Source organism: Haemaphysalis longicornis, unplaced genomic scaffold, assembly GCF_048455015.1.
Source record: "Haemaphysalis longicornis isolate Haplotype H1 unplaced genomic scaffold, Haemaphysalis longicornis Haplotype H1 scaffold_7, whole genome shotgun sequence".
NCBI lineage: Eukaryota > Metazoa > Arthropoda > Arachnida > Ixodida > Ixodidae > Haemaphysalis > Haemaphysalis longicornis.
Genome location: NW_027526422.1, coordinates 17,394,646 through 17,416,733, shown reverse-complemented (window position 1 = coordinate 17,416,733; position 22,088 = coordinate 17,394,646). Strand labels below are relative to the sequence as shown.

General features: G+C 48.6%; 1 protein-coding gene across 2 annotated transcripts; it reads left to right on the top strand.

Moving 5' to 3' along the window:
* The first annotated feature begins 111 nt into the window (after positions 1-111).
* LOC144144615 (Y-box-binding protein 1-like) lies at positions 112-21,144 on the top strand. Of its 2 annotated transcripts, XM_077676133.1 has the most exons (9): positions 112-336; positions 1,255-1,318; positions 1,382-1,415; positions 1,555-1,644; positions 3,478-3,618; positions 10,324-10,497; positions 13,347-13,526; positions 15,590-15,880; positions 19,632-21,144. In XM_077676133.1, the coding sequence occupies exons 1-9, from the start codon at positions 276-278 to the stop codon at positions 19,728-19,730; spliced, it is 1,134 nt and encodes a 377-aa protein (XP_077532259.1). In that variant the 5' UTR covers positions 112-275; the 3' UTR covers positions 19,731-21,144. The 2 variants fall into 2 exon arrangements, with proteins under 2 accessions (XP_077532259.1, XP_077532260.1); XM_077676134.1 differs by lacking the exon at positions 13,347-13,526 and having other exon boundaries at positions 116-336.
* The last annotated feature ends 944 nt before the right edge of the window (positions 21,145-22,088 follow it).

The window sequence follows — 22,088 nt, the reverse complement described above, 5'->3', positions numbered from 1 at the left end:
CGAGTTTCGATTTCGGCTTTTACTCAGCCAGATACGTAAATGTGGCTAATGGCTAGTAACGAATGAAAAGCGTGGGCAATTTTCTGTTACTGTTTTGGTTCTACGTCATGGCACTCCGGACCAATCGTGCCGAAGCTTACCGGCGTTCTCTGTGCAGCGTGCACGGTTAGAACTGGGGAGGGAGAACAAAGTAAAGGACGGAGTGTTCCATCGGCGCTGGCGGAAAGAGGCCGGTCCAGGGTGAATAACATCGTAGGACGGGAGCGCTTAAAATTATGGCGGAGACCGAGATCGGTTCCGAGGAGCCAGTATCAAGAAAGAAAAAGGAAGTGCTCGGTAACGTACACAACCGATCTTCTGCGCGTTTTGCTGAGAAAGCTTCGCACGCACTGCAAATGCTTAAGTGGCGACGGCACGCTCTTGATTGACACTCGGCCCTACGCCGCGGACGCATTGGCTGCCGTGTAGAATGTCAGTGTTGTAGGCAGCGTTCGCTTTATGCCTGCGCGGGCTTGATATTCAGTGCAGTTATCGTGGCCGCGCGCACGCAAACTCCAGCGCCTAAGCCTACCTGCGGTGTGTGTTTTTAGGCCTAGCCGATGCACGCTACGAGCAGAATCTATATAAATAACCCGCCTCTTCCTACGTATTCCGCGATTTTTTTTTCACGTGCCCGCGCCTTTGACGGCGTTTCGCTGCTGGAGTTGTGTGGGTTAATAGGCCAATAAACTACGCCGTTTCCGCGCAAGAGGAAAGCAAAACAAAAACCTACGAACGCGGCATAAAACTTCTCCGGTGATCGACTTGAAACTGCTAGCGTGCTTGCGCCTTTTTTTTTTCAGTGATGTTCATTAAGGCTTCAGTCATAAGTTACTGCGCTTCGGGGCCGCGAAGGCCCCGAAAACCTCTCTTCCGCCTTTGGACGGCGAAAGAGAAAAAAGCTATCGGTCGCTTGGGAACAAGCGAAATCGGGAGCGTCTGTGGAGTCACGTAATTTCTTCCTTGGCGTGTTGTAGTCTCCTACTTGCGCAGAAGGCGTGGCTTCATCGCATTGCATGACTGTGGCGGGTGTAAAAAAAAAAAAACTTTTTCTAACTAATAGTTTACTAGAACGGTAAAAAAGAAGCGAGCCAACTCGCCGCCAATGGCAATGAATGAAAAGAAACCCAGTGCACAGTTTCTTCGCACTTGTCTGATTTCTCGCATTTTAACCAAGTTTGACGCGTTGCTGAGTGCCTGTTTATTTTCTTTCAGCTGAAAGAGTTTTGGGAACGGTGAAATGGTTTAACGTAAAGAATGGATATGGATTCATAAACAGGTAAGATAATGGAAAAACCTTCGTTCAACTGCCCGGCCAATCCTTTTTTTGTTTTTGTTACAGAAATGACACGAAAGAAGACATTTTTGTTCATCAGGTATGGAAGCCTTTTAATGCATTGCCTTAGTAGTTAGTCATCTATTGTCACATTGAAAACAGTTGCTTTGAGGGCTGGTGCACGTGAGGGGAGAGGAGACCCGTCATCACACACGTGGTTGGTTCTTTTGCATTTTCAGACCGCAATAACAAAAAACAACCCCCTTAAAGTTGTTAGGAGCGTTGGGGAAGGAGAAACTGTCGAGTTTGATGTCGTCGTCGGTGAAAAGGTGAGTGTCTACCTATCACTTGCAATTTTCGCATGCCCTCTACCTTGGCTGTACTTCTTATTCTTCAAATAATGGCCTATGGCGCTATGGGACATAATAGAAAAAATCGGGTAGAAAATAGTGCAGACTTTTTATTTCACAGTTCAGTGTCGTTCCTGAACGGTATTAAGTGATGGTGGGTACATGTCGGAGAGCTGATTTGAATCGGCTACTGTTGATCCCAGTCATGTGGTGTTCACTAAGCCCGTTAATAATCCCGCTTACACGGCCCTGTGCAATTTGTCATACTGGACGAAACTGCAGAAATTGGCATTTCTTTTTAAGCCCTTGCTTTTATTTCTGTAGTCTTGATACATTACATTCTGTTGTGGGTCAAGTTTGTGTATGGCAGTGCCTAGTGTACTACCAGATAAATGTATTTCCGTGCAGAGGTGAAGGTGTCATATTCCAGCCATCGGAGAAAAATAATGGCAATTGTTAGCGCACACTTCAGGTGGTTTGATGAATCATGCTCTGAGGATTGTCACTGGTTGGGATGTGCACTGCCGGTCGCTCCATTTTCTCATGCAAGCTCTGCTAACTGGGCGCTGCCACAATTTGTACATTTTTAAAACCTTTGTTGTAGTTCTGGTTAATTTTAGTAGCCAGTATGACTCGTTGTACAATAACCACTGGAGAAATCATTTTGAAGGCAGCAATAATTTCGTAACAGTGCATTGCAACTTGTCTAGAATGGTGATCGCATTGCAGCTGTGTTAAGTTGCGCAATGCCTAAATACTTGCGTGCAACCAAAAGGGAATTTTTTTAAATGGATTGCCTTGCTGTGAATGCAAATATACCATTTGCAGGCGAAATTTCTTTAATCATGTTAGCCAGTGCGAACACAGATATACCGATCCCATAGATTTTTCCGCGCTACATTTCATGAGTGGTACGCAAGATTGGTGAAGCTTGCTACTTAAAAAAGAGAAACAGTGAAGTGCGACTGTGTCAATGAAAAATAAGCGTATGTGGGAACTTCTGCTGACGACCTGACGACTTCTGACGAACAGTGGGAGCAACAGTCGCCCTTGAGTATTGCTCTGCAAATGGGTTATTGCTTATCATCTGTGGAAAACAGTTACAGAAGGCAGTGAAACAAAGGTGCCTTATTTTTAGCGCCCCTTGGACAGTTATTCAGTACTCCCTGTTTTAACTTGTGTTTGGGGGGGGGGGGCTGATAGGTCCTTGTTGTTTTTAGTGTTTTTTACAGTCATTTACATTTTCAGGTAGCCTGGTATTTGTGACTTCTTGGTGTTTTTAAGTGATTTGCGATATAATGGCTACGAATACCCCAATGATGTGATGGTTATGCCATCTTGTTTGCCTGAAGTCTGCATTTATCGCAGGAGGGACTGGCATTGTTAATGTCCTTGATAGTGCCTAACACAGGTTCCTAAAATGTAAAAAATTCAGACTCGTGGCCAGCCTCGTGGGTGGGTCATGCCCGAGTTACTGCTCTCTACCTGTTCGAATGTTGTCCGAAAGCAACAGCAGTGGGTGCATAAGCAGTGGAAGAAATGACGTTTTGAAATTTCCTGCTGCTGTTGGTGCAACTTGTCACAGCTCACATGCATAGCTGATCTGAATGGGCGCACAAGTCGGTGGGAGCGAGGCATGTGAGCTGTGCGTAATTGGCGGCGGCCATCGCAGAAAAGTGCACTCAACAAGAGTGCATTGCTGGGAGAGTTGATGAGAGGCTGATAGCACACGCAAGGAAAAGTAGAGATGGGACAAGCGTCGTCATCTTACCTAGAGCTAAGTGCGGTCCTGATTCCCTATCCCCTGTGCAGGGCAACGAGGCGGCCAATGTGACTGGCCCGGAAGGGGTGCCCGTCAAGGGCAGCCCATATGCGGCTGACCGCAGGAGGGGACGCTTCAGGGGCCGCTGGATGGCTCAGCGCAGGAGGCCACCCCCAAGGCAGTCCACTGGGGTGAGTGAATGCAATGTCGCTGGCTAGCTGTTGCACGAGTTTTGGGTGTTGGAGTCAATGTGTCCCATGCATCAGGCACTTTAAAGCAGTACTGACGCAAAATTTTCGTGTGGTGTATTTTTCGCTGCTACACGTGTCTACCAGCCCAGTAATTATAGAATGGCACATTAGACGGTTGATCACAGCATCCCCGTTTATTTGTGTCAGTTTCACTTTCGACCAGACGGCCTTTGAGGCGGCTGCCATGACAGGAGGGCACTCATGACATCACTGTTCTCATCTCACCATGGCAAGTCTGGACGCGCGCGCACGCACGTCCTGACCAGTTGTGGTCACACGCGCGGGCAGCATGTCGTCAGTTTCAAAACTGTGACGTGATGCACAAGGCAAAAGCAGCACAAGCAGGCAGTCAGGCTAGCAGTTTGGGGTTGAGGCGCTGATCACGTCATACTGATGCCGATGCCGGAAGGTATCCATTCTGAGCTTTCTCAAGTATAAAAGATGGGAGTATTTGATATTCTGGCTCATCAAAATAACTGCAAGTCATTATTTATGCACGGCCTAAATAGAAAAACTAAGAATGTCATCGGGTACCTCAGGTTGTATTGAAAAAAAAAAATGGTACCAAGATTGACCTTATGAAGCAAAAAGAAGTTTTCAAAAAGCTGCGCAAGGCTGAGGTAAACGACCAAAAATATGAAACTGAGAAAACTGCATTTGATGTTTGGCCATGTGTTATGAAATAAACGGTCAGTAGTGTAACTGCAGTATTTCCCTGTAACAAAGTCATGGTTTTCCCATTCCCAAATCTGTCTTTGGATTCCAAAAATGGCAACTACAACTGGGGATACCAGAGGCCAAGTAATGTACACCATCAGGAATTCAGCAAAATTTATCGACTTCAAAGCGGTTGGCGTTGTGAAATCTGGTGTCGTCTCGCTGGCGTTGTTAAAAGTTGAAATTTCACACAATAAAGTTGCTAAGAGAAGCGCTGTCCAGAGCCTTACCATTTTCGTAAAAACACGTAGGTAATTATGTAATGAAATTTATATTTTATTTGCAACTCGCCATCGTCCCCCTTCGCCATGGAGCTTCCCTCCTCACTGAAGTCGCTTGCGGCCGCACTTTTGTAGCCGGCACAGTCTTCCGTGCCGTCAAGGCCCTCCAAAATTTCTTTTCCGACACCGGCAAACTTTCTTTGGGCCCCTGTTCACCGCCCAAAAACCTCTCGTTTTCGCCCGTAGCCTACACGCACTGGGTCAACACTGAAGTGCCACACAGCTGCGCCATTTCCATGTGCAGCATATGCTCCGCCACCGTAGTTTAAAACGCCGCGCAGCAGGGCCACAAAAAAAGGTTGGAACGCAGCTAAACAACAAAAAACAGAGCGTAATGGCGAAGTCGCGTTGCAGAAGGCTTGCTGTACCACTCCAAAGTGTGACGACCGTCCCCTGGTCATCCACATGCCATCAAACATGACATCGATGTTGTTTGGTGGCTGAGCAAGGCCTCTGTACAAGCCCTTGACGACATGCACTATCTGCTTCAGAGGCTGCTGCAGTGTCCTCGCAAACCTGGACCCCTTTTTTCAAGTGCGCTTGGAACGTCTTGTGGTGTAGGCTAGCCTCTGTGGATACGTTTATCCCAACACAAAAATCCAACAGAGCAGACACCCCCTTTCCGATGCTTTGAATACTTTTCGAAGCCGTTATGTTTACCTCGAAAGGAGTGATGTTGCCAGATCGTTCGGTCCTTGTGACAAAAAACGCTCCACACGATGTTCGTAAACCGAGCACGTCACCTGGAGCGTCACGGCGAGTCTGTACTGCCTGTCAGCCGTCTCAAATCCGGCGCCGCCAGCCCGCACTTGCCCCACTCGACGTGCGCAAAAACGTCTTTCAGCATTGCCATATCCACTAAGACAAAATCTGTGCCGAATTCTACCTCCAAGTGCGCCAGATCCACTTCAAGGAGGTCGAATTTCTACTGTGTTGGTGATTTGATCTCCATGCTGCGCTTGATCTCATCTGCGTGTTCCGTACGCGCGGCGATCTCCTCCGCCGTGTAATACCTTGTGGCAAGTCAAGACGTGCTTGGACCAGGTCTGGATTCCTGAGGTAGTTGGTCAGGCGATGGGACAGGCGAAGCAATATGAGGCTGCGAACAATTTTCATCCGGCTGAGTCAAGCGGCCCGAAGCCGCACTACGCGGGTGGACGGCACTTTTGCTTCCTGTACACATGACGGGTCGTCCTCTTCAATCGTACGTCTCCTGGCATCAGTCACGAAAGTGTGCGATAAAAGAATCCTAAGAAACCGCGAAAATGTCTAGCAAAACTACTCTAAGTGAGCACTGCGCCAAAGAGCGAACTCCATCAGACGCGCAAAGCAGACGCCATGATACAACGGGAGGGGGACAAAAAAAAAAAAAAAACTGACGTAGCAGTCGTGCCGACCAATGAGAGGCGTCAGACGACGAACTCAAACCGTGCGCACGCGCTCCAGGCAATCGGCAGCCCAGAAGGCGCCTTTGGAAAACTGGCAAGGGCAGTCGTTCTACTTATAGAGTTTCTCACTAACTCACCTGGAGTGGAATCTGGCGCTAGCGTCAACGTGATTCGGCGAAGGCGCTCTACGCCTCCATGAGTGCCGCCATAGTGTGTAGTTCGGCCGGAAGTTCGGCGTGGCATGACCGGCAACGGCTTTGTGGCTATGCAAAGTGAGTTTTTGTTTAAAAAATTGCTGCCAAAAGTGCCGCTGTTAACAAATTTTATTTTGTATAAGACACCATGTTAGAGGGCTTATGTTTCAAAACAAATTTGGGTGTTACAAAGAAAAAAAGAGCAGAAGTGCTGCCTTTGGCTCACGCCACCAGATACAGTGGGCCGTCCCGGATTTATTTTTAAATTATTACATACTCCAAACTGGGTGATGTTTTCTTTGATTTTTTGCAATATTTAGCTGAAAAAAATTGTTTAGATTGTCTGAAACTGCTCTTGCTTCCTCTCAATACAGTATTATTATCGTATGCTACGCGTTTCGGCAGGCGAAGCAGATGCAACATAGAGATGCAAGAATGATGCAATCGCGTCGTATTTATTTGCTTTGTCCAAGCAGATTTAAATAAACTTAGAGGCGGAGCCTATTACCGCAAGTAAGTCTTCAAGCACGCGCGATGAAATTGCATGAATGCGTTAAATGGCAAATAAATACTGGCTTGTCGAGTAGCTATGTATGTTGTCTCATTGCGCTTGGCCAAGGCAGTGCATGCTTCAAGGGGTAAGTAAACGCAGCGGCGGCGACGAGCGATGCGAAAATCGTAACTGAACGAGTGCAGAAAACGGATAGTGTGGGCTAGCGTAGCTTATTTAGTGGCTGTAGTGTGGGCGGCGGCGGCAAGCGGTATGAACAGGCCGCTGGGACCTTCGCTCGCTTTTTGCTGGCCAGAAACAGCCCACAAGCGAGCGGCAGCGGCGATACAGTGAACTGTAGCGACGACGACAGAGGACATTGGCGGCAGTGTATTAATTTATTTCGCTTGTCGTTGTCACTCTGCTGTTGTACCTTTTGAGTTACGTTTTCGGCGTCGCTTGTCGCCGTCACTGCATGTGGTTATGTCAAGTACACATGAAGGTGAGTGGGAAGCACTCTGAACAGTCATATTTTGAGGCTTTTTCAACAATTTTCGATAGACGCAAGCAAGATGCACGAGTGCACTGTGCGTCAGCTTTCCCTTTTGCACATGTGCAGACCTATTTCTCAGTTTAAAGGAGTACTGACACGAAATTTCTCGCTTTCAGTTTTTATGCTGTAAAGAATTATTGGCCCAGTAATTACGAAAATCGAACCGAAAGCCGTCAGCCGCCAACACAGAATTATAGCATGTTTATTGCAACCAATTTCAAATTTGGTCGCCGCGCGGGAAAATGGCCGTTCGAAGGCCAGCCTGCAAGCAGGCCAGCCTTACGCAGTCCGAGGTGACTTTTTGCTAGTTCCTCTTTGATTTACGCGCTCCAAGTCGCAGCGGCGCGGGGAAAGCAAAACACTCCTCCTTCTCTCACTGTTTTTCCCACTCTACCTCTTCCCGGCGCGACTTTAGGCGCGCATGCGCGACAGCGGGGTAACGGTCGCCGCAGCTGCCGGAGCAAGCGGTGTCGGCAGTGTCGGTGCGCGGGAGAAGCCGCGGGGCTCGCCGTGGCTCGCGTGCGAGTCGTAGCATAGCGGAAATATCGTGGCAGCGTTCTGAAGACCACAGAAGAGCGGTTATAAGCCCCATGCACAGGGAGGAAGCGCAGCAAGAAGTGATTTTGCTTCGTGTTAGCAAAAGGTGAGACACTCGTTCGTAAAGCGTGAATTTAATCTGAACGATAGCGCCGGTGTCGTGAGCTGTACAACTACGTGTGCCGTGTTCGATGTCAACTTATGCTATGCCGTGTCGAACATCAGTGCTTATCACGGCACGTTGCGTTTGTGCTCGGTCGTATCTTCGTAACATGAATAAAGTGTTGAAGTGCGATTTCTGCTGCCGTCTTACTGTCCCGTACGCCTGCATGGAGGCGCGCCGGTCTCGGCGAGGCCTAGCGGTGCTAGCGGGCGGCGCGGGGCCTGGCGGGGCTAGCGGGGCCGGCAGCGGAGCGGCGGGAAGAAGGGGGGGGAGGAAAGCATCAGCCCCCTCTCCCCCCCATTTTGCGCCTCCTCGCTGTGTTGCCATGACAATTAGTACGCCTCCAAGCTCAAGATGGCGGTGACGTTGCTATAGCAATTACAACTCGATTTTGCCCGCCCAGGCTCGCCAGGGGAGGATTTGGCGCTACGACCACAATTAGGCGGGACGCTGGGTTGCAGGCTAAGATGCTGCGGACTGCCTTACGTCACGGTCTCACCCGTGACGTTAGGGATGTTTTTCTTTCCTCCATGCGTTCGCCGCATCGTCTGCTACGATTGCACATGGTCCGCACTCCCCCGCGCAGTCGACATGTCGTCTGAATCGTCAGACTCGGATGAGTCGCTGCCACCCGGCAGACAGAACAAGTTTATTTGGCCAGGCGATTAGGCCGGTGATGTGTTCGCCGTCGTCCGTTTTTTAATATCACTGCGGCTCGAACCGGCGCAGACCGTGATAGCAACAGCTTGTCGCCACTCTTCTAATCAATCTGATCGCGAAAAAGAAGTTCCACATGCGAGAAAGTAGATGTTAGTGTGTTGAAAAATTGTGCTAGGGGTTGTTATCAGCGCTGAATTTAAAAGTGGCATTCAGATATTTGCCGCGATGGTAAGCCTACACTGACCGGCAGCGGAGGTTCGGCGCTCCGACCCAGCACTGCCGACACCGCGGTGCGGCGAGTGGCCGAAAGATGACGCCACCTGCGCGCTAGAATCAAAACAGGCCGCGGCAGATGTCTTGGTCACCGATCGCTGAAACAGAAATTGCCAAAATAAAGCTCCATATGCGAAAAAGGGGATGATAGTGTGGTGAAAAGTTGTGCATGATAGTGTGGTGAAAAGTTGTGCAAGGGATGGTCATTCGCAGTTGTACAGATACCAGCGATCAAATAGTCGCCACGATACTAAGCCTAAAGTTCCCAACACCCAAGGTGACCCTGCAACCCCGAGCCCGCTGGCTTGGGCGGCAGTTCTTGCGGCCGCCGCCGCGCACGAACTCAGTCCACATTTAGCGCTGCATGTCGTCGCGCGGAAAATAAGGAATCTTGGCGTCGGTGTCGATTTGCTAGGACAGGCTTCCACGAGCAGTACTTCGCATACTGCGAGCTTGCCATAGCACAACTTGGGCGAGCTCGGCGATGCGCACTGCCGCGTTGCCGCGGTGCTCGTCGACATTGCGCCGAGCAGTTTTCGGTACCAGTGCAAGGGAACACCATGCGCCGGCCACGAACTGAAGAGCAAAGACGTCGAACACGCAACGTTTACAAGCATTGCTCACACAGCTACGCCCACATCTCCTGCCCAAACTAATACCACCGACAACAGCAGCGCAGGATATCGTTTCCGGTTCCGAAAACGACTATATGACGTCACCCCTGAACCGGCCAGACACGCAGGCCGATGTTTTGTCACGCCGAAAGCGATTTCGCTAGTGCTACCGATTTGTGGAAGCCGATTCGCTAGTGCTGCCGATTTGTGTCTCTTGTAACGAGGTTTTACTGTATTATTTCTCACTTTTGGCGACTTCAAGCTTGGAAAAAAATTGCATAAAATTTTCTGTACTTTTGGGCTCGTTATACTCCGACAGGACTTTTCGAAGGCATGCCAAACATCTTTAAAAATCACAAATGTTCCTTTCTTTTTTTCCCGCTGTACTCGAAGCATCGCTTTTGGTGCTAGCTAGCGCTGTTGCACATGCCAAATGCTGCATTTCACTGTTTGTGTATAGGGACCGAAATACGTTGTTTCAATGTAATTTCTTCTGGCTTGAGACTGCCTAGCCTGCGGGGTGAATGGCTTGTAGGATTTTTTTCCTTACTCCAAGGGCACCTTGGCATGGCTCCTTGCATAGTCGGCATCTTGTGCCAGTCGTAAAGGTACCAGGCCTGCCGATGTCAGTCAAGCCCAGTTGTTTTCTTTTGCGTTACGATTAGTTTTGCATAAACGGCGGCACAGTTGTTGCAGAGTACAAAGTGCCGTCTCTGCCAGGGGTTAATAAAGCACGGAAGTGTGAGCCCCCCTTGCCACCCGCGTCACTGTGCAGGACCAGGAGGACAGCGAAGGGGCAGAGCTTGCGGGCGAGGATGAAGGAGAGACCAACCGGCAGCCCCGAAGGGGACCCCCGCCGCGGAGGCCTTTCTACCGACGCTACTTCCGCCGGCCACGCGGCATTCCCCGGAACTCGGCCGGAGGGGACCGCGCCAGCCTCCAGGGGGAGGCAAGTCCCCCTCCTTCCAGCATGCATGCCCCCTCTCTTTCCTTGCACCCACACCTGCTGCGGCTCTCTCCTTCTTGCCTCTTGTGTTCACTCACCACGGCACCGTGGCAGCTAGTAGTACTCACCCTGTTCTCGTCACTGGTCTTCCTTGGGCACTGGTCCTCTGAAGCATTGGAAAATGTGGGAACTCGCGTGCGCTGCTGCAGGGCTGAAGCCTGTATCTAAAGTGTGCTCTGGTTTCAACACGTCACATTTTAATGAAATGTATCAGCGTGCAGAGGTTACCTGTTGTTATGATGTGGGAAGTCTCCGTACTGGTGTGCAATCGATTTGGGGGTTTTTGTTTTGTGCAAAGCATTTACACATTTATCCGAGAGGGCACTGCTTTAATTTTCTGCACTGCTTTGTGTGTTGTGGTCATAGCAGCTGCTTTCGTGCGCTTAGATGAAGATGGTCGCTTGTAGTTGCGTAGCTGGGCCCTAGCAGCAGTTGTTTGCTCATTAGTGCATTCCATTTTGTTTCATGCATTTCCTTATCATTTTTGATATTGTATTGCTCATTCCTGCCAGGTTGGTTAAAAGAGCTTGCCATGCAACAGATTACAGGGCTGGTACACGGTGATCGTGGCTTGACTGTTATTTTCAGTGCTGTTTCATATCCGAAGTGTATTTTCCATGGATACTCTTTAGCTCTATTCTTGAAATGATGCACAAGATGCGTAGGGGAAGTATGCTGTGCTTGTGTATTGTGGGGCTAGCCGGTTTGGTAGGTAGGTGGTCATACGCTGCACTACCGTGCATACTTGTGTGAGGGTGCAGCTCGTATAGAGGGTTAAGAGTATTAGGTAACGGTATTGGGCTCAAAGAAGTTGCTAAAAAAAGCCAGACTCCCACTTTGCACAGGGTACACATAAAAATATTGAAATGTTCAATTTGAAAATAAGGGCCTTATAAAGTAATACTGCAAAAATGAGCTCTGTAAGTACGAAAGTTATTTACATACATTCAAGTATTTAAACACTAGTGTCTACCGGTTGTTTTTGGGTAGTCCAGGAAATTTTTTTTTCTTGTGCAGAAAATGATGGATGCTGAAGTGTAAGTAATGATATGATAGAGGAAGAATGGGGCTTTCCAACAGTAATAATTTCAAACATCAGACGCATTAGGAATGTTATCAAAAATTGTGAAAACAAAGTAACAGAAAAAAATTGATAACCTCAATGCTACTTCGCACACGGTAGACATAAAAACAATATGAAATGTACATTTTGACCATAAAACGCTTATAGAATAATACTGCAAATACGAGTGGCGCAATTCCGAAAGTTGTTTACATACAAAAATAAAACAGCCACTCGCTGCTCCGGAGCACTACGCCAAGGTCAACTCTGGGTCATCTTTGTGGAGAAAACTCGACTCTTTGCAGTCAGTGCAAAATGGTTTCACCCGAACGAAGTCAACACCCTGCTGTTAAGAGCTGTGGCCTTTAGAACAGGGCCGGATCTGTTTACACAAAGCGCACCACCGATAGAGCGACCGGAGAAGAAAGCGAAACTCAAGGGCGCACACCTGGTGATGGTCCGGGGCGACTTGACGCACGTTCTCTGACTGTAGGAAAGTCTGATGAATCGAAGTCATCTTCTGTGTCTGTGCTGCTACCATCATGCACAGATTCAGACTCAGTTACATGGGAATCCGTCAACTCGCTGTTCACGCGAAGCATCGGCGAGCGGCGGTGACCCCTTAACAAACAACGTAAGCTCCTTTCCCTGCCGGTGAAGGACATTTAAAAATCCCCCACGCGGCGGAAAAACGAAACTGGAAAGTGAAACTGATAAAATACTTCCTCCTTGACCATTTGAATGGCATTAGTGGTCCAGAAGCGCTCGGAGAACACCAAAATTTGAATTTGTATTCATCGATGGGAATAGGCGCGGCTGCTAAACAGAACAGTACTGGGAAAAGGTCCGTTCCTTCGATTTATGTGTGGCACTGCTATAAGTGCACTGAGTTTTGGTTCTGTTTACACACTGTGCATCACATCCTTATTGTTCAAACAGCACAAGCAGTCATGCTATCCGTTACTGGGTGTACTCTAATCTGCCAGTGCTGTTCATTACGTGTGAGAACTGCAAAAACTCAGAGATGTTCAATTTTGTGTTGCCTGCAGGTGTATGGCCAAGATTTTTTACACCTTATGTGCTAGTGGTTGACATGCACTCCAAATATGCTGATATTCATTATCTGTGCATACAGTTAACCCTCATGTGAGGGTCATTAGAGGGGAGGAAATTCATGAGGAGGTTAGGAGAACGTCACTGACATTACAGTAGTTTCAAAACAAAAAGCTTTAGAGCCCCACCACAGGTAAATGGTTGAAGAGGCACTGACAGACCAGATTTGACTGGTTAGGTAGAAAGTGAATAGGTAGAGGCGCCTTAGACTGCTTATGTGTAGGGAAGCGAAAACATCATGGTGTTGCAGGTGAAACATCTGGGAGTAGTGTTTCTGCCGATGTTGTGTGTGATAAGCTGTGCTCGCTCACTGCACAGGTGCAGCAAATCTTTCTCGGCAAGTAGCGTTAACGTCATCCTCTCAAAATGCATCGCATCGAGCAGGAGCAAGAGGTTGCGCGACTTTCACTGGCTGTTGCAGTGCTTGCACAGTCTGAAAGGAGGATTTTTTTTTTTTTTTTTTTTTTTTTTTTTTTTCCCTCGTCTGTAGAGGTGTGACCCCGGGTGACCGCAGAAGGGGCCGTGTTCGTTAGTGATGTGGCGGAGGCTGTAGTGGTGTAGTGTGCTGGCAGAGCACAGCCGGATGTGTGGTGGATGGTGGCCGCTTCCTCCCTAGGAGCTGGATCGCGGAGGGGACGACGAGGACGGCGACTACTCGGGCGGTCGAGGAGCCGACGGGGGCTCGCGGAGGCCCCCCCAGCCGCGCAAGTTTTACGGCCGCTACTTCCGGCGCCGGCCTCGGCGGCCGCGCAGCGACACTGAGGGCAGTCAGAGCGGCCTCGACGGGGAAGCGAAGGTGCGGCACCGCTGTGGGCGTCTCTCTCTTGTGTTGCGGGGAGAGGGGGCTGGCACCACCGGCCGGGAAGGAGGGACGATTCAAACAGAGCTCGACAGCCTGTGTTTTCTAAAAGCTGTAGCTCTTTTGCCTCTTTATCGTGTAATGTCGTGTGTGCCTGGCTGCGAAAAGAATTTGTTGATATGTGTGAATGTACGTATCATCAGCATGCTGCTGACAGCCTTGAAACCTTGTTGGTCTGCGCAGTGGCCAACCGTTTTAATAACGGACGACCCCTTCAATTATTCTTACGGCTTTATTATGTTGGCCCCCTTTTCTTTTTTTTCCTCGTTATGTTTAGTTCGATACGTAGTTCACTGCTGGTGTACAGTTGACGTTGTGAAACTCCTCAAGCGTTGCCAAGTGTCATAAGTGTGAGAGTGTTTTCAGCTGTGTGCACGTCTATGGGTGTGTGCTTGTCGTGTGAAGGGGCAGAACGGGCAGACACAGACCCGACACGTTGTGCGCGTGCTTGGTACACGCTGCCAACGTGCACATAGTTCCTTGTAATAGTTGAATGGCATTCGGACGGTCAGTTCAATGCCCATGTTGCTGGGGTCTCATTTCTGGGGTGTTTGTGCTTTCAAAGGGTGCAAATGTGTTTAGTTCTGTCTCTCAGGCTGCTGCTGCTTTTTTTGTTGAACTGCCATTGTGCTTCAGAGCATCCCGACTTTGGCTGTTGGTTGCGCATTGCCGGTAACTGAGCACCTGCACCTCTTAATAACTGGCATGTGCCTGCATGTCCTGCATGTGGTCGCTCGTCTTTTCTGTGCTTGTTGCTTCATAGTTGCACGGCATGTCTTGGTGGATGATCCCCGTGGGGTTCAGCGATTCAAGTGCAGTGTCTTCTCAGTGCACCTTCTGCGCGTTTGGCCAAGTGGCAATCTCTGGTGCGTACCGTATTTACCCGATTCTAACGCGCACTTTTTTTCCAAAAAAAATAGGCCGAAAAATCACATGCGCGTTAGAATCGGATACAAAACCGAAACTGCCGAAACAGCGGAAATTTCGTCCCACCCATTGCCATCGCCATCTCAAGATGGCGCCAAAGCTTTTAGCAACAATTTTTCGGACGCAGCAAGCCTAGGCACCTAGGCTTTTCTATCGGCGTTCACACAAATCGTCAAATCGTTTCACTTGCGCACTTGATAACACCAATAGCAGCAGCAGCTCCCACGCGTTCAAAACGAGCGGTCGGCTGAAGCGTGCACCTCTCTCTCGGGATGGGCGTGCGAGGCGTGGGCCACGATCCCATAGACCATGGTTGAACGTTTGTTCAGAAATGTGCCATTGCGAACGCGCTTGAAGGCACAGAAGCCGAGATGTTGTGGTCAGTGGAGAGCGACGAGGAGCGAGATGAGTGAGATTACTTCGGGAAATAAATCGCCCGTTTCTCTCGCACTCGTTTGTCTGGGTCACAAAGTCCTGTGCGCGTTACAATCGGAGGTGCAAGTTTTTTTTGTTTTTTTGCCAGGAAAATCGGGTGCGCGTTAGAATCGGGTAAATACGGTAACTGTGTACAGTCGCAAATGCACTTGTTTATAACTGTGCATTCTACTTTGTCAGGCCGTACTAGAATCAGACAGGTTTCGGAGTGAGTGAGTAAGTGAATAGACTTTACGGAGCAATGCAGCGCTTATGTTAGAAGTGCTAAGGCTTGTGTCTGAGTAAGAATATTTGTTCATGCATTTTCACTTGCTCATGGTCTCGGAATGTGTGGAAGCAGTTGCAAAATTAAAAATAATCCCGTAATTAAGGTTGTTTCGGTATCTCGTGGACCAAAAACAGTTCAGTCGTTCAAATTCAAAGTTGTGGGTCTGATTGGTGTTTTGTGATTGCGACTTGCATAAAACCTTTCCTCAAAGCCACGTGAATAAACAGCCGGAGGTGCGAAGCATTTGGCAGCGTTTCCCCTTGTTTTTGATTCCCCTGGCACTGAGTAGCCTGTTGCTCGAGCAGCATTGGCGTATCGGGTCTTGTGGAAGCGCAGTGTTGTGACCGCCCCTCGGTGGGGGTGGGTGCAGGAGAGCGAGGGGGAGACTGCAGTGGGGCCTGAGCGGGAGCGTGGCGGCCAGACGGGGAGCCAACGTCGGAGACCGCCCTTCCGCCCCCGACCCCGACGCCGCGGCCAGCGCCCCGGTTCCCAGACGCAGGACGATGACGGCGCTGGGTCCCCGGGCAGCGGCGGCGGCGGTGGCGGCGGGGGGCAATCTCGCGAGGACAAGCCCCCCAGGGACAAGTCTCGCGAGGAGCGGCCGCCCAGGGACAAGTCGCCCCGCAGGGAGTCCACCGGGAACGGCCGGCAGGCTGGCAAGGTAATAATGGCCACCACTGCCCGTTCTTTTGCTGCGTGCTTTGGCACTTCAGGCTTTGGCTGGGGAAAGCGGGAAGTCCTTTGCAGTGCTTTGACCGCTGTGTAATCACAATGTGCACAGAGGTCTGCAAAGATTTGTTGTTGTCGATGCTGTGTTTTAAAGAATCTTTGCGCGGGCATTAGTGTTATTATTTCATTGATGGTGCCATGAATAGGCACAAAGGGGAACTGCGGCTAGGGTTTGAACTAGGGCCAATTGGTTCTGTTTTCTATTTTGCTGAAAAACGGCGTGTAGACGAGGCCGAAGAAAATTCAGAAGCACGGTGCTTGCGTTTGTTAATTTTTCTTCATTCACGCTAAGCGCTGTTTATCGTTACAATGGAGAACAGCAAACACTGAATACAGTGCTGAAGAGTGCGGAAAAGGGTTAAGGGGAGACGCGGGTCTTGGAATCCCGAAATTTGGCCAAAAAATCGATTTTTAGAAATCGCCATTTTCGGAAAGTAGAGCTATTTTTCTACCTGTTAGCAAAATATCCAGACCCAGGAGTACGTATTTGAGCCATAATATCAGTTTATAGCACCGACGACCGCTAAAATCGGCCAAGATTAGACGCGAAAATAGCATTTTTTCGACGACTCGCCCCTCGGGTTCTACATGCGCCACGGCGTCCATCTTGGTCTCATTCGAAAGCGCGTCTTTTCGTTTTCAATTCCCCGCCAGAACCACTCCGTTTCGTCTGTTGGTTGCGAGTAAAACCGGGGTAGAAAAGAGACGGGACGCGCCGCGTAATTGGCTACTGACTGCACGTGACCGCAGGGCGCAACCTCATTGGCTGGGCGCCGTGGGTCGTCTGCTCGGCCCTCTCATCACAGTGCAACGGCTCATGTGTTCGTCTATGCGAGGACCGGCAAACGCCCCGCATGGCGTAAAAATAAAGTAAATATGTCTATCGATAACCGAAAGGAAGAACATGCATTTTTAAAAGCGCCTGAAATACGATTTTCTGCTCGTGTAACGACGACTTATCGCGAGAACGGCGCCGAGACGGAGGTAGGCTTAGCGCCCGCGCGGGCTGCTGAGACGATAGCGTAGTGATATGATTACGCCTGCGGGGGCACTAAGGTGCGTCTATCTTTCGATCAGCAGCAAATAGAAAGAAAAGAAATGATAAAGTGGAGGATGCCGCATGCAGACGTCGCAAGGGAAGTGTGTTCATTCTGTTATCAACGATGCCGCGGCGGGTCGGCCCGCACTCCGGCGCGCGCTTCCTCGTCGGCAGTTTACCATATAGATGAGCGACTTGAGAATTATAAATGTTCGCACTGTGCACAATCTGCGTTGGTGACGTGATATACGAGTAGATTAAACCGAAAACGTGGTTATCCCACCTAGCCAAGCGCATGCACGTTACAGAACAGTGGCGGGCATTCCGTTACCAGCCCCTTCGCTGCAACTCATTTCACGCGATGCAAATCCGATTTGATTGCTACAAATGAAGCAGTAACATAACAAAATAAACATTTACAACTGTGGTGCACGATCGGCACCTCAGCCCTAGTCGCCAAAGAGTGACGGCGCGCTGCCAACAGCATAAAAATTGAAGCAACGTTCTGGCTTTGCTTTTGTTCAGTTTTTCTGCCAAGTGCCATCTGTAGACAGAGGATTTCATAATTTTCCCATCAACTGATTTCAGCAAACTTGGTATGCTCGTGTTGAGCGAAAAGCGAGCTACATTCTAGAACCTTTCTTTTTTTCATATGCTCAATAGCTAAAACTGTCACTTGTAGTAAAACTTCAACTGCGATTTTCTCGGCTTCCCTTTTTTTGCATATGTGCCTTGCCTTACAGGGGTTTTGAGATAGTTTTTTTCAAAGGATTTCTACAAGTGTTATACCGTTAAATTCGGGATAAAATGAACTGCATGCTGATGCTATTTTAATTGGCTCATTTTGCCCCAAATAAATGTTATGAGTAATAATATGAGCTCATTAAGTTTTCTGAAAACTGTACTTGGCATAATTAGACTAATTTTGTCCAATCAACCAGCTTTACAGGAATATAAATAGCTTCAGCATGCATGGCAGGTCTTAAGCTACACATCCATGCCATTTATTTTTAAAAAAAGTTGAATAAAAGTTCCTTAAAGGCCCGTAAGAAATTACTTAATTAGGCTCCAATGTTTTCTTTATAACTCAGAAAATAATTATACCACTTGAAAACTAATTACATATTTGAAATGAGGAAGACAAAACACATATGCACAGTGATTTTCATTATCACAGACCAATTAATAAAAAGTTAATTTCAAGACCCACGTCTCCCCTTAATACACCCTTCTGCTCTCCATGGAGCGCAGCAGCTTGCAGGGGGTATTGTCAGAGTTAAGTTGATTTGCCCTGAGTGGCAGCATCACCCTTGCCTGACTTCGTAGGCACTTCCTCTTTCTGTGTGGAGTGCTACGTTGGGCTGGGAAAAGGTGAAAGGGTAGCAAAGGAATGCCAGCCTCGTTTCTAAATGAAGCATTGTTTTCTGTCGAATTATAAAAACTTTGATAGGCGTGATTTCCAGTTGGAACAAAAAGGCATCCATCCTTTAGTGTCCCTTTAAGGGGGGCTCAGTGGCTAAGGCGTTGCGCTGCTGAGCACGAGGTCGCGGGTTCGATTCCCGGCCGCGGCGGCCGCTTTTCTGATGGAGGCGAAAAGCAAAAACGCCCATGTGTACGAGATTTCGGCGCACGTTAAAGATCCCCAGGTGGTCAAAATTAATCCGGAGCCCTCCACTACGGCGCGCCTCATCGCCTGCGTTGCGTCGGCGCGTTAAACCCCACAATCAATCAATCAATCAACCTTTGGGGGGGGGGGGGGGGGGGGGTGTTGGGTCTTTGGGGCCGAAAAACGGTCAAAGAAAGCGTTTTCTGAAAAATGGCATTTTTCAGCCTCTATGGCCACTTTTCTATCAGTCTAAATTTCCTCATCAAAAGGCACCATATTTTGTTGTTACTATATTATAGTAGCATTTTAAAGTGCACTCTACAGCTCAGAGCAAAATTCGATGGTGAAATGGCACTTTTCTTGCATTGCAAAGCTAGCATTTCGCCCTCAGATATCTCTGCACCCAGAGCAGGGACAACTGTAATTTTTTTTGCTTCTGATACCGAAATGTGTGGAGAATACACTGTTGGAAACATTTTTCAAATGGAGGCTTCGGAAAATTATTATTTTGTTCAATAGGCACCACCTGCGAGCTATTTCTGGCAAAGCACGGGAGAAGCGAAGTTCACTGTGTTGTAAAACGACCAAAAATAGCTGAATCAAAAAAGTTCTTCCTACGTTGTATTCTGTAGTCATTTGTCTGCCTAGCCACGTAGTAATTGCCATTCCGTATGGAGTGGTTATTTTGTAACTGACCCAAAGTAATGGCGATTGATCATTAACTCAAAATATAATCAACTTACAAAAAATCTAATGGCAGATTTGAAATCAGCTCAAAAAACTCTAATGCAGTGCAGTTCCATTAAAATTGGTTGGTAAATAAAAGAATAGCTCTAAGACCAGGCTGCCCCCTTAATCCTTCTAAGTTGAGTATTTGACGAACGCATGTCTGGTCGGGAGTATGCACTGAAGAGGCCAAAAGGCAGCGTCTTGCTCATCCTAGGTGGTAGTCGAGAGAGCGGCCAGTGGCGTAGTGACTAGTTTGCACGCCAGGCTCGTGGTTGTGGCTGACGCGGGGCGTGTGCTTGCACTTGGCAGGCGGCCAGCAGTGAGGCCACGAGCAACGGCGCCGCCTCTTCGGGGAACCTCGAGTCCTCGTCCTCGTCGGCAGCTGTGGAGGGCACCGTGTCGGCCTGAAGGCTGAGCCCGGGCAGCAGCAGCAGCAGCAGCGACTCTTTGTTTCTCTCGAGGTGCACGCTCCCCTCCCTAACCACCACCACCACCACCACCCACCCACCACCGACGGGGGGGGTGCCGCCCCCACGCTTGGCGCGTAGGCGGTGCGGAGACAGAAGAAAAAAAATTGAAAGAGCACACCTTTTGACCAGGAATCCTCTTTTGCGTTTTGAGTGTGTGTTTGTGCGTGCGTGCGGCTACCAAAGCTTTATCGTGTGGCGAAGGGGCTTGTTGGGATCAGGGGAGGAGGCTCTCTACACCCAAGTGTACTTTTTTCCCCCCTCTCTCTCTCTCTCTCTCCCCCTTGTGAAGAACTGCCGGGCAGGTCACACTGCTCATGCTTTGTTTTTTTGTTTTGTCAACAGCTGTTACAATTGTTGTTTCAGTCGGGCTAAGCCCCTTTTGTTCTTCTTCTTTTCTGTTGTTTTGGGAAATGGCGCGGGTTTGTAAGTTATTCAGATCCGTTACTGGGACGCGCGCGTTTGTGTGGAAAGAAAGAAAAAAGAGGCTGTGGAGAGGTGGCTTGTTTTGTCATTTTTGGTGTGACTGTGAGAAGAGGAGAGGTTGAGCGTGTCTTCTTCCTGTGCACTTCTGTCTTCCCCCCCTGCCCGGATGCTCTTTTCCATTCTGGCAGACACCAACACCCGTCGTACCCCACCCGTCCCCCTGTAAGCAGTTTTTTTCGCCGCTGCGACGAGTTGTCTTTTTGTCACGCTAACATCTGACGACATGCACATGTTTTGTGAACATCCACAAACGAAAAGCTACAAAAGGGAACCACCACCATCTTGTAGAGACAACAGCAGGAAGAGTGTTGACAAACGAAGCACTCCCCCTCCACCAAAATGAAGAGCGAAAAAATGCAAAAGAGAAAAAAAGAACAGACCAAATCACGGCGCACTGCGCTGTGGCCGTGGCACCATGCGCCGGGCACAAGTGACGAGCAAGAAGAGCATGGGGAAAAAGCAAACTTGCCAAAAAAAAATACGCCACCTGGCTGGCCACCTTGTTAGGGGATTTTTTTTCTTGCAGGGTGGTACTGAATTTAGGGCACTGTCGAGAGCTTTGCACTGCCTTGTGCAATTCTTTTTTTTTTTTTTTTTTCCTCCCTAGCACTGTTGTTTGTGCAGTGTAGGCAGAGCGACTATTGAGTTGGATTTATGACGTGCACTTGCGCGCATTTGACACCTTTTGATTGGGGCTGTTTGCATGTGAACCATTTATTAACATCCTTTTGATGGCATGCATCAGTTTGTGGCTGGTTGCCTCTTTTTGTACTGTGATTTGAGTTGGTATTTTGACAGGTGGCACTAACTTTGTACAGGTACAAAAAAAGTTTCTAAAAACATGTGCAGTTGCAATAAAAATTTTTCCCTACACTTCTGGCATCTTGACTGCGTTGGGTGCAGCAGGGATTGGCACACATTCTGAGCCTCCCAAGTCTCAAGAATTATAAACCACTGCCAGTCCTATTAAAATGTTTTTATACACTGCATAAAAGAGCACAGGTTCCAAAAACATCTGTGCACGTGTTGCTCTTGAAGTGTTCATAAAGCTTCGTCAAAAGTTCTGTGGTTTCGTCGTCTTGCAGTAGGATATCGCTGCAACAGACATTTCACACACCAATTGTAGCAAGTTTCTGGCAACACTGCATGGCACCGATTGCAAATGCTGGTTGGTCACTTTTTTTATCAGTTCAACTAGTTTTTTTCTCTTGTTTTCTTGGTAAAGGTGCTGTGTATTTTCTCGATTTGTGCTTGAATGAATGCTTCTGCAGAAGGTAAATGTGTTTCCCCAAAGCGCTAGAATGTGAACAAAATGCACGATTGCAAGTGATTGCAAAAATGTTTGCACATCATTTAAATGAAGGCTCTAAAATGCATTGTAGTGTATTTACTAACCCTCATTGTGTTACTTTGAGGTTCGTTCAGTCATTTAAACTGTAGTCACCAGGATATCTAACATCAATGCGCATGCCATTGCAGAGCAGCGCAGCAAGATTGTAGCATTTGGAAATTTTGGTAGTGTTTTTCTTTACCTACATATACACAGTTGCATGGAAAGGCAAGAAGCTGGTAGTGCGATAGCTGCACTCGAGCGCCTTTGTGAAATTTAATAGGGCTACATCATTTTAACAAAGCTGTTTAAGCGTTTAAGCTTTCTGATGTCAGTCTAGATCGTGCACGGGAAACTCTGCTCGGCAAAGTGGAGGGGGCGAAGATGCTAGGCCAACTAGTCTGAGGGAAAGTGGTGAGGAGTACAGGGTCCCACGAGCAGGTGTTGGGAGTGTTTGCCTCAAGAAAAAAAAAAAAATTCCTG